General features: G+C 38.3%; 1 protein-coding gene across 1 annotated transcript in view; it reads left to right on the top strand.

Moving 5' to 3' along the window:
• Positions 1 to 13,188, top strand: part of LOC109911752 (alpha-1,6-mannosylglycoprotein 6-beta-N-acetylglucosaminyltransferase B) — an 828,291-nt gene that overhangs the window by 587,412 nt on the left and 227,691 nt on the right. The window contains 1 exon segment of the mRNA XM_048610932.1: positions 8,098 to 8,229. Within this exon segment, the coding sequence (XP_048466889.1) occupies positions 8,098 to 8,229 (132 nt within the window).

The following is a 13,188-nucleotide window of genomic DNA, read 5'->3' as shown; positions in this document are numbered from 1 at the left end:
ACTAACAAATTTCATCCTTAGCTATTGCAGACTAACCCAGTAATTAAATATCATGCAGAGCAGGAAGGTCCTTACATTTGATCACCAAACTGTATTAGGGAAAGACAGGAAGGCTTTGGAGAAAGTGCAGAGGAGATTTACCAGGAATGATGCATTACAGTTACATAGACTGGAGAAATTGGGATTACTGTCATGAAAAGAGTTTTTTTTATTCATTTATGAGATGTATGTGTTGCTCATTGTGAACCTCCTTCTTGAACTGCTACAGTCCATTTGTGTAGGTATACCCATAGGAACTTCCAGGATTTTGACCCAGCAACACTGAATAAATGCCAATTGTAATAACTCCGCAAGTCTGACTGGGAAGGAACATCATTTATGTTGAATGTCAAAACAAAACCTCTATTCATGGCATACATATGCTAATCCCAGCCTGGGACAGACAGTTCTTGGATCTGCTTTATTTTTTTTTTTAACTTTTTTTATATTCAGAAGTGCTTTTTCACACAACTGAATGTCTTTTTTCTCCATTAGCAAATCACCTTGACGTTTTCTTTTGCTTTCAGCTATGAACCGCTGCCAGTATATCACCTGTGGAGCCAATTGGATATTTATAAGCAAAGTCAGTTAGAGGCAATAGAAACCATCAAGGCTGAGGGAGGAGAAGAGAGAGTGGGAAGCGGTGAAATCAAAATGGAGTTGGAAGGGGAATAAAGCACTATATTCTATGCAGTGGCCACCTCTCTCGAAAGAGGTCAAGAACATTGTTGGGCACCGCATTCTCCCTCTCCAGCCTTCTTCGTCTCCAAGGACACTCAGTGGTTCTGCTTTAAGTATTTCTTCTTTATTGTAATTTTTTTTCACATTTTCAGAACAGCTGTTACACGGAACCAAACAGCTTTCTCACTTTCAAATCATCATGACATTTTTTGCCAACCACTAACCAGAACATCAACTGTGCAGCCAATTAGATATTTACCCACAAAGCCCATTACAGGCAATGTGGGTCTGCTTTCTTGAGGGCTCAAGTTATGGGCAAGGCAGGCCGTTGCCCTTTTCCAAGGGAACTCAAATTCAACAGGTTACAATGTACCAGTGAATTGGCAACATGTTATTCAAAAAAGAATGGCAAAATATGGGAAACTGTAGACCAGTTAGTTTGACCTCTGGAGTAGGGAAGTTGCTGGAGTTAATCATAAAGGAGGTGGCAACTGAACCCTTCGAAAGACAAAGCTCAGAAAATCTTCTGAAGAAGGGTCTAGGCCCGAAACGTCAGCCTTCCTGCTCCTCTGATGCAGCTTGGCCTGCTGTGTTCATCCAGCTCTATACCTTGTTATCCTAGGTGAATAATGGGGATCTTTTGGATCTTGTCAAGGCATTTGACAAGGTGCTGCATACAAGACTGATCCAGAAGTTTAGATACTAGGGCACTAAGGGTAGAGTATTGGCTTGGATAGATGATTGAATGATTGACAGAAAGCAGAGGGTCAGGATAAAGGGTTCCGTCTCTGGATGGTGAATTCTAACTAATGGCATGCCACAAGGCTCAGTTCTCAGACCTTGACAATTTACAGTCTATGAAAATGACCTGCAAGTGGGGACAGAGGATAACATAGCAAAATTTGTGGATGATACTAAACTAGATGGGAAAGCAGGCTGGGATGAGGAGATACAGAGCTTTCTGATGAATATTGACAGGCTAGCAGAAAGGGCTGGAATCTGGTAGATAAAGTTTAATGTGAACAAGTGTGAGGTTGCCCATTTTGTCTGGAAAAATAAAACGGCAAATTATTATATTTAAATGGGAAGCAGATTCAAAATGTGTTGGTGCAGAGGGATGTGGGTGTCTTTGTGCATGAATTTCAGAAAGTAGGAAGAAAGGCAAATAGAATCCTGGCATTTATTGCAAAAGGCCTGTACTATAAAAGTAAAGAAATGTTGTTACAATTATATAAGGCATTGGTGAGACCTCAGCCGGTGTATTGTGTCTAGCTTTCATCTCCTTACTTGAGGAATGATGTGGTGGTACTGAAGGCAGTTCAGAGGAGCTTCACCAGATTGGTTCCAGAGATAAAAGGGCTGTCATACAAGGAGTGGTTGAATAGCTTGGGCTTGTACTCACTGGAGTTCAGAAGAATGGTGGGGGGGGATCTCATTGATGTGTTTAAAATGCTAAAGGGGATTGATAAGGTGAATGTTGAACTGATGATCCCCCTTGTGGGTCAGTCTCAAACAAGAGGTCATAAGTATAGGTTGAGAGGAGGTCAGTTCAAAACTGAGATGAGAAGAAGCTACCTCTCAGAGGGTTGTGAATCTGTGGAACTCACTGTCCCAGAGTGCAGCGAATCAATCAACAGATTCAAGGGAGAAATAGTTTCTGATGAAAAGCAGGATAAAAGGCTATTGGGGGACAGGCAGGAAGGTGTAGTTGAGACCAGAATTAGATCAGTCATGATCATGTTAAATTGTCGAATGGACTGGAAGGGCTGAATTGCCTACTCCCACATCTAATTCCTATTTCACTATATTCCACATTGGTTGATGACTAGTACCTGTGAAAGAAGCTGAGTGGCACCTAAAATGACATCAGAATAATAAGGAAAATGGTAGCTCGTGTCTTCCAGCTGCTCACCGTCCACTGCTACATATGTGTAACATTCAGTAAATTTATGGCTCAGTCATATTTTGGCACTTGTGAGCAAATGTATTAAAAATGACCACTTGGATAAGGTAGTGGAGGCAACTTTTTTTATCTATGAAAAAAATCAATAAGAAATAGATACTTTCAGAAGGAGAACATGAGGAGGAAAGGAAAATGTCTAAGAAAGGAGGAAGAAGAAAAATCTAAACCACTCTGATTTGAGTACCTGGAGAATGAGTGCAATCGGCTGGTAGCTTTGGAATAAATTTCACAGATTAAATTTCTATCATCAACTTTAGATTACAGTTTGTCATGGACAAGAGGGGGAAGTGCATTGAATTACTTTTATTGTTTCTTCCCTTCTGTCTTCAACAGAGATGATTTTTAATTTGTCTCTTTATTCCTCTCCTCTTCAAAAAAAATTTGTGGGTGCTGTTTCCCTAACCCTGTTTGTGAGGTCCCATTTAAAAATGACCCACAGCAAATTCCTTAGGGCATAAACAAAGCAGGATCGATTCATACATTCAAAACTAGGCAATCATTTGTAACACATACAGATAAGAAGAAAGAAAGAAGAAAGAAATAAGTCACGAATTATAAATTGCATAAAATTCAAAGATATTGACATTAAGTTACGTGCATCAGAATGTGGAAAATCACTGTCCAGTGGAGGGTCTTTCAGTTGCTGAGCTGAGACATTCTTTCTGCAGTACCTTGGAACTGGTCAAAGCTTGTCATTAGTTCACTTTGCAGATTTTTGAGAGAGATTGAGACTGGAAATTGGTATGAACTAAACTTGGAGTTGCTTTGCTATTTTCTCTTCTGGTGTTAAGAGCAGTCTGCAGAAAGATGCAAAGCTGTATAATTAAACCTGTTCAAACCCAGCAGTTTCAATCATGCTAATAGGGCTTATGGTTTAGTCACCTCAATTCTCAGAATTGCTTTGATGATCCCTCTTTCAAGCCCATAGTAGAGGATAACTGAAGGTGCATTTGCCCCAACTCAAGCATACTTGCCTTCATTTGTCAGAACGTTGAGTATAGGAGTTGGGATGTCATGTTACGGCTATAGAGGACATTAGTGAGGCCACTTTTAGAATACTGCGTACAATTCTGGTCATCCTTCTGTAGGAAGGATGTTGTTAAAATTGAGAGATGCAAGAAAGTCATACAAGGTTGTTGCTGGGACTAGAGGGTTCGAATTATAGGGAGAGACTGAATAGTCTGGGTCTTTTTCTCCTTGGAGTGTCAGAAGCTCAAGGGCAACCTGACAGAAGTTTACAAAATTATGAGCGGCATGGATAGGGTGAATAGCCAAGGTCTTTTTCTAAGTTGGGGGAGTCTAAAACTAGATGGCATAGGTTTAAGGTGAGAGGGGAAATATTTAAAAAGGGCCTGAAGAGAAACTTTTCCACGCAGAGGCGGTCATGTATGGAAGGAGCTGCCAGAGAAAGAGGTGGAGGCTGGTACAATTACAGCATTTAAAAGGCGTCTAGACCTGGAAGGACATACAAATAGAAAGGGTTTGGAGGGATATGGGGCAAATGCTGGCAAATGGGACTCGGTCAGATTGGGATGTCTGGTCAGCACAGATGAGTTGGACCGTAGGGTCTGTTTCTGTTCTGTACAGTATGACTGTATGACTCTACAATGGGTTTTGATGGCTTTCTTTTATACCAAAGCCAGCTGTGGAGGTGCATTGTCTGTAGCTCCTTTGTGTTGGTTTGACTGGAACGTTCTTACCATTATGAGATGTGACATTCCAAAAAAGATGATTTTGCCTTTGTCATGGTAATTGCTGGATATTTCTAGAAGCAGCAATTTGCCCATTCTGTGTTTGATAACAGACATTTTATATTCAGCAAATTCCATTTTTTACTATTGAAAGAGAAAGTTAAACAAGATATGGTTTCAAATAAGATTTTTTTTTACGCCTTTGGGCATGACATATTATATGTCCACTTAACATCCTCCTCACATCATTTTCAACACTTCAGTGAATGATGCAGAAATAAGACACACCACAAACCAAATGTTTTCTCTTCACTTTTACCATTTTACTGATGTGAGCAATGGCACCAAGATAGTATCGCATAACATCTCACAGGTTGCATTTCCAGAGGTATCGTTCCTACATTGAATATTAGTTCTAAAATTAGGAAGCGCAAGATTGATTCCTTTCGATATGGGCCACTGGGTGGTGATGTTCTAAGATTAAAATCTTGACAATGTTTTGTGCCCTATCTATTGGATGACATTTAGAACTAAAATGTAGAGAAACCTGGAAAGACCTTCTGCATACTGAGTGAATTTTGAACAGTGAAGCAAAATGAAAATCAAATTAATTTTCTAAGAAATTAATATATCTTGACTGTGGACTGGAAATGTGTGACCAGCGGTGTGCCGCAAGGATCAGTACTGGGTCCATTGCTTTTTGTCATTTATATGAATGATTTGGATGTGACTATAGGAGGTATGGTTAGTAAGTTTGCAGATGACACCAAAATTGGTGGTGTAATGGACCGCCAAGAAGGTTACCTCAGAGTACAACAGGACCTTGATCAGATGGGCCAAGGGCCGAGGAGTGGCAGATGGAGTTTAATTTAGATAATTGTGAGGTGTTGCATTTTGGTAGGGAAGATCAGGGCAGGATATATACACTTAATGATAAGGTCCTGGGGAGTGTTGCCAACTGAAGAGATTTTGGAGTACAGGTTCATAGTTCATTGAAAGTGGAGTCGAAGGTAGACAGGATAGTGAAGAAAGTATTTGTTATGTTTGCCTTTATTGGTTAGTGTATTGAGTATAGGAGTTAGGAGGTCATGTTGCGGCTGTACAGGACATTGGTTAGGACACTTTTGCAATGCGGCATTCAGTTCTGCTCTTCCTGCTATGGGAAAGATGTTGTGAAACCTGAAAGGGTTCAGAAAAGATTTACAAGGATGTTGCCAGGTTTGGAGGGTTTCAGCTATAGGGAGAGGCTGAATAGGCTGGGGCTATTTTCCCTGGAGCTTTGGAGGCTGAGGGGTGACCTTATAGAAGTTTATAAAGTCATGAGGGGTATAGATCGGGTGAATACACAAGGGAGTCCAAAACTAGAGGGCATAGGTTTAAGGTGAGAGCAGAAAGATTTAAAAAGGGATCTAAGAAGCAACATTTTCATGCTGAGAGTTGTGTGTGTATGGAGCAAGCTGCTGGAGGAAGTGCTGGAGGCTGGTACAATTACAACACTTAACAGGCATGTGGATGGGTATATAAATAGAAAGGGTTTAGAGGTATAAGGGCCAAATGCTGGCAAATAGGACCAGATTAATTTAGGAAAACTGGTTGGCATGGACAAGTTGGACTGAAGGGTCTGTTACCTTGCTGTACAACTCTATGACTGACGTATAACTAGATTGCCAGGAAATGTTACCCTGAGTTTATGATTATATTTGAATACAAATCCCACTTAAACATCTGGCAATGCAGAACATTGTACAATGATCTAAAATCCTAAATTAATCCTTGATTAATATTAGCTTCCAAATCGCTAATTAATCTTTATATTATTTTGATCCTGAGATATTGTTTACTCAGCTCTTGATAGCAGTCCTATGAAGCTCTTAGATTTCATAGTAATTGGTTCATTAATGTTCTTTGGGGAAAGAAATCTGTAAGCCTTGCATGTCTGGATGATGTGTAACTACATTCACACACAATGTAATCAACTCTTAGCTGCTCTTTGAAACAACCTTGAAAGTCAGTCAGTTCTTTCAAGTCCCTTGAGCAGTTCTACCATCACTTTCCTCAGCAAAAGTAGGGATTGGCAATAAATGCAGTCTTGCCAATATTGCCCACATCCTGAGAATCAATTTTTATAAAATTAATGTTTCCAATTTAGATTTTTTGCAAGAAATATATTCTGAGCTTTGGTTGTATTCTGTAGATTAAATTCAATTCATTGTTTGATATATTTTCTCACCAGTTTAGTTTGCATCATACACTGATCCATTTGTATTCCTATCTCAATGTATCATAAAATAGATATCCACAAGCAGAAGTAAAAATTCACATTTTGGTAACATCTTTTTGACAAACCAAACCTTGCTCATTCAAAATAGTAAATCAATTATGACATAATGATGCAAAATAAGAAGCAGCTTAAACAAAATACAAAAGTCTCAGGACTCTCTTTTAAAAAATCATTCAAAGGAAATGGGTGTTGCTGACAAGGCCAGCATTTGTTGCCCACCCACAATTGCCTTTGAGAAGGCACTGATGGAAGATACTCCGAAAGAATGTTTGGATAGTCAGTTAATTAAATGAAGTGAAAAATAGAAACCATCATCTGTGGTGTCTCACTTATCTAGCAACCTCAATACTGAAATACCTTTAATGGCAACCTTGTACACAAGTTGACTGAATGCTTACTTTTCTGTCAATGAAGATTCATGATTGTTCTGACAATCTTATTTGATTAGTTGACCTGCTAAAAAACAATCAATAACAATCCCAACAACTTGCATCCACATTGGTGAGAATTACAAAGTTTCCTCCTCTGGATGATTTATTGATAACTTTCCTTCTGGAGCTTTGCGCATTTGTGGATATTCACAATATTCAATATGATTCAGAGCTTATACAGAAAATTGTCATCTTTTGTATCTATTTGTCAGAAATGCATTGTTTGTGGAATTGGGCTATGTAGCTTTGCCATTACAGGTGTCAATTTTGGTGCCAGAATGGCATTTGTGACATGCATGCACATGTTCAGCTGAATGCCATCATATAATGACATTATAATGACATTATAATGCAATGCAGATTTACAACAACTTAGACATTTTCAACCTCCCACTCCAGGGAACACCATCCCTTAAAAGACAAATGACTGAATGAGCATTCATCAGCAGGAAGGAACTCCCCCTACCCCTCCCCCAGCCCATCCATCCACCACAAGAGTTACTTAGAGGGACCATCAACCACCTTCACGTTAGTGGCTGATTAATTTCTGCTGGCTCTGCTTGAGTTTATCAAAGTGCTTGGCAGTTTGCTGAGTTTGTAAAGTTTGGGAAGTCAACAGGGATTTGTACTGCACATGGAGAAGGCTTTGGTGCTGATCACTTGGGCTTTACTTGCTCCCAGTCATAATGCTAAAGTTTGATTGAGAATGAGATTAAGGAGAGGCAGAAGATGACAAGCTGTCGGCAGAGGGAGGTGAACAAGAAGAAGAGCTCTCAGTAGGGGACCTTATCTACCCAGAGTCTTCCAGGACCATTTGTTTTCCTTTATTTATGCTAAGAGCAGCGCACTTCATCTGTGCGTTATAAAGGGGGTTCTCCAAGAATCAAGTTCAATCAAACTTTTCCTGCCATCGGGTTTTATTTTTAACATCTGTGTTAAAATGAATGCACTGATTTGTAGCAGATACATTTGTGTGTTAATATTATTTATTTATTTTTTGCTGTTGATCAGTTTCCTAGGTGTACCTCCTGGGAGGGGAAGTTGTCCTCTGACTGCACCATTGTCTTTTGACCTAATATACACGGATTATCACGGACTTCAACAAATGAAACAAAACATGGGCCTTTCTTTCAAAAAGTACAAGTGAGTAAGTTAAAATTGTCAGATTGTGAAATAGTTAGAAAAGTACAATTGCAATTGGAAATCAACAAAATAAAAAATACATTTACTTTGATGAATTTTGATTTTGCTGATTAAAAATTGTATGTCTATGATATTTTAGTGTCTAATAATTTGTATCTGCACATGTAGAAAGCTCTTAGTTTGTTAACATGATTGACAATTAAAGTTGAGATTGTGTTACATGAACAAAGGAAATCTGGAGCAGTGACAGCTCTTTAAATTGATCTTGTACATGATTTTTTAAGTTAGTTACATTTGGCTAATGACCAATGAATAATTTTCATTGATAAAAGAGAGCTTTCATTTTACATTATAGAAAAATATTAAGTTTCTCATCATTTTTAGTGCATTTTGTCATTTTTAAATCATTCACACGGTGTGACCGAAGATTTAGAAAATAGCACTTTTTAAATTTCAATTTTAAGTCATGGATTGTGCGTTCCTAGTGGACCAATAAATTACTTGGATAATACAATGGTGATGAGAAAACACTAAGTATTGATTTCAAAAACAGTAATTTCTAGAACTTCAGAATTTTGTATCTATATCCCAGTGGATATGTTTTGGCATATAATTACCTGGGATGCAATTTATTTTTTTAACAATTATCACACTTACTGTGGAACCAAAAGGGACATAAATACCCTGAAAGACACACAAATCCAATTTCCTAGAAGGGAAATCTCAAATGCCAACAGGATTATAATTGGAAAGTGAAGATGAAAGGGAATCCATGGACAAACATCATGTCCATTCCATAGGATTTGAACATCATAGTCTTAAAACTGCAGTCCAAACTTGTTGTCCATTGGATTAATTTTTTTATCTGGTTGTTGATTTACAATTAGAGCTTATCAGTCAAATTTCACACAAGAACAGTGATTCTGTCGATTCCAAAAAGAAACTAGGGGTATGCTTTTCAATTTAGTACCACTTGCACAGAACTTTGTACACTTGGAGCATTTATCTCCAACAAGAGAAAATCTAACCATATCCCTTTGACTGCTTATGGCATTTTCATCACTGAATACCCCAACATCATCATCATCATCATCTTGGCAGGAAACAATGTCCAGAATCTTAACACAACCAGCCACACACATACTCTGGCTACAAAAGTCAGTCAGAGGCAGGATACTCTTCAGCTAGTAACTCTCTTTTTTCCAGTGCCTTTCCAACATCCACAAGCCATGTGTCAGACATATGGTAGAAGGCTTTCTACTTGCCTGGATGAGACCAATTCTAACAATACTCAATAAATTTGACACTATCTAGGAAAAATCAGCCTGATTGATTGCTCCCCATTCAATACCTTAATCATTCATTTCCTCCACCACTGAAGTACCATGATTGCAGTGTATGCCACCTACAAGATTGTTCTGCACCACCCGCGCAATCTTGTTGACAAAACCATGGCCTCTAATACCAAAAAGATCATAGGCAAGGCGGCACACAAGAAAACTACCACCTGGATGTTGCCCTCCTGGTTACACATTATCCTGACTGAGTAATCCATCTCTCTTTCTTCATTATCAATGGGTTAAAACCCTGGAACTCCATCCCCAGGAGCACTGAAGAAGTAGCTTAACCACACAGACTGCAGCAGCTCAGGAAAGTGATTCACCGCCCCCTTCGAGGGAAATTCTGGATGGGCAGTGAATGACAGCTTTTCCATGTTGGCTGTAGGTGAACAAAAATTTAAAAATTCAATGCAATGGTTAAAGCCACCCAATTTGCAACCACGCAATTGCCTGCCCATTCACTTTATAACCTTGCAACCTGAATTAATCTTGTGCACTGTTGTTGGAAAGCTGTCCAGCAGGAATAGTAAGTTATATGTTCATCTGACAAAAAGTGTCTTGACCAAAGAGTCCTATGATGATGCTGTCACTTTTAAAAGGTTATTTTGTCCTAGGTTCTTAAAGAGAGATTGTAAAGACAGAGGCATCGATGTGTCTACTGAAACTGGCCTAAGTCAATAACTTTAGGCTTTATTTAAAACAAACATAACAGTGGAAGGGGAGTGGCCAGTTTTTCCAGGTTAGGATTTCTAGTTTTTTTTATCTGTAGCAGTAGAAGCTGTTTGGGTCCCAGAAGGGTTGCAAGCTTCAGTAAATGATTTCTAATTGTGAATTCCTCTGAAATCTCTCTTGATGTTGAATGCAATGTAACAACCTGTGTTCGAATGTACCTTTTTTCCAAGGGGTGTGTTTGTGGGATGTTACCGTATTGGAACAATTAATTAGTAATAGGTACTGTATCTAAAATTCTGCTTAAGTTTTCCAGTAGTTAAGTTGTTCTAAATTCCTCTTTCATTTGTTTGTATTCTAACTGTAGTGTTTAAGTTGTGTTTTGCTTAACATCAAGTGCTTTGATCAGTTGCATCACATCTAGAACACCCACTTCACATCTACCTTTAAAATAAGAAAAAAATAGCGTCTAGGCTACCTTCTTAAAATATTTTGAGGCAGTCTGGTCTGATCCATAACAGTCCAATTACATATAGCATCTTGGCAAATCTTCTCAAAATGACAAAATGAAGAACTGAGATAAATGGATATTAGGAATCGTGTGAAATCCATGTAGAAGTTCTTCAGAGAAGTTTGCTACCCCCAGCTCTACTTTCAGTACCATGAATGCTCTGATACTATTAAAATGATAGTTTTCAATTTGCTGATGATAGTACCTTGTACAGTCCACTTTCCATCCAAAAGACAAGTGTCAACTGTAGACAGAATCACTGAAGACAGAACTGAATCATAGCAGAAAACACTAGTCTTGAATGTAAAGAAGGCCAAGTCAAGAAGACCAACTCCTTTGTTAAGAAAAATATAATCACAACATAAGTTCCTTTCCTCCACTGATAACCAATACAGATATTTAGATTCATAACTCCTCATCATATTCAATCACCTTCCTGCAAAAAGAGCAAAATCAAAAAAAAAGCTGGAAAATCTAACACACGGGTGTAGATCCTTCAACAGGTACAGTATTATCACTGTTGACAACTGCAATTTTCCTAACATCTGAACAACTTAAACAAAAATACAGAAGACTTTATTGGCATGCTTTCAATAAAAATCCCATCTCTTAAATTCAGCAAAACTCAACACAATTAATAATAATGCATTAGGTAAGAATGCCCATTCCACCTTGGAGTATACTTCCTGGAACAATGAAGGAATGTTTTTGGCTTCCAGTTCTTTTTAACATCATAACCAAACAACCATGATTATAATGAAAATATAAGAAATAGCAAATGGAGAAGTCCAAAAAAAGCCCAAAATGAAGCTGAAGCAATACCAAATTCAATAGCAGAGAATTATTACTTCATAGAATCCCTACAGTGCAGAAAGAGGCAATTCAGCCCATCAAGTCTGCACTGGCCCTCTGAAAAACATCCCACCCAGACTCAGCCCCCAACCCCTCCTCTTAACCCTACATATCCCATGGTTAATTCACCTAACCAACACATCCCTGGATAATACGGGCAATTTTAGCATGGCTGTTAGAAGAAACCAGAGCACCCAGTCGACACCCACAGAAACATGGGGAGAACATGCAAACTCCATGCAGTCACCCAAGGCTGGAATCAAACCTGACTTCCTGCCGCTGTGATGCAGAGGTACTAACGACTGTTCCACCTTCAGATCACTATAGTCCACAGTTATCTTTGAAAATCCATTACTTGACATTTGATAATAAGTATAAAATGTTTATGCACTTGCAAATTTGTTAAATATTAACTATTTCATCATTAAAAATTTCTCAGTTGCACCTTACAGTTGTGCCAGCGAAGAACAGTGTAAACGTTAGCCTACAAATTACTGTTGGTGACATGGGCAGATAATTGCTTAAGTCATTTTTTTAAAACAACTAAGTTTTGACACTTGTCTTAAGATAATTGATGCAAAAAATGTCTGATTCAAGTGGTAATGATTTACCCATTGATATCAGCATTGATCATATTGTTAATTGAAAGCAGTGGTATAATAATAAGAGTAGCAAAATGCTTATGGATAAATTAAGTCTTAAGTATGGGGCCCAACAGCAAAATGCTTCCAGATTCTGACTTCCTTTGAAGTGAGCAATATGGACATTTGAAATCTGAACCTTAATATAAAATGCAAAGTGCCGATTTATGTGTTCAGTGAAATTGCTCTATCGCTAGTCAACAGGCACAAATCAATGTACGTATTTGTTGTGTAGATAAGAGGCGAACACATTTATTCAGCATGAACTGAGTAATTCAACCTGCATTCAAAAGAACTTTTGGACATCACTTAAGTAATTGAATGGATTAAAAAAAGGCTATCAAATGAAGTAATTGTACATGTTTGTTACACATCCCCTATGACTTTTAAGATAATAGCTTTCTGGGAAGAACAAGCTGTATTTAAAGAGCAACATGTCTGCAAGGTGAAGTACATGTTTGGTATTTGAACAATGACTTGCATTCAGTACCTATGGCCTCATCTGCTGCTGTTGAAATTATTTTCCAACTTTGTTCTACATCTCTTCTGCTGACATCGTCAGTAGTATTAACATATTGCCTTGCTGGCCATTCTTATTTCCCTTCAAGCTTGTTTGTCTCTTGCATGCATCTGTTTTCTGGTTTCTCATTCTCACCTTTTATTATGATTCTTTCCTGCTCTCTATTTGGAATTCATTTTCCATAGTATGGCGATATCAGCTCTGAACCTTTAAAGTGCTGAGTACTTTATAGACCATAAAATCAACAGTAGTAACTTGATAACTGCAGCACCTCTACAACCATGCCATAGCTTAAGACAAAGAGTAATACTACTTTAAAAAGGTACTGGAGTAATTGGGTTTAGCAAAATATAATGACGCTTATGTTGGCTTGTTGAAAGTAAACTATTCCTGAACTGATCAATATAACACAACTGCGTAATGTGG

This window comes from Rhincodon typus, chromosome 23, assembly GCF_021869965.1.
Source record: "Rhincodon typus isolate 14 chromosome 23, sRhiTyp1.1, whole genome shotgun sequence".
NCBI classification, from domain to species: Eukaryota; Metazoa; Chordata; class Chondrichthyes; order Orectolobiformes; family Rhincodontidae; genus Rhincodon; species Rhincodon typus.
Note: the sequence above shows the minus strand (reverse complement) of the source record. Positions and strands in the feature narration are given on the sequence as shown.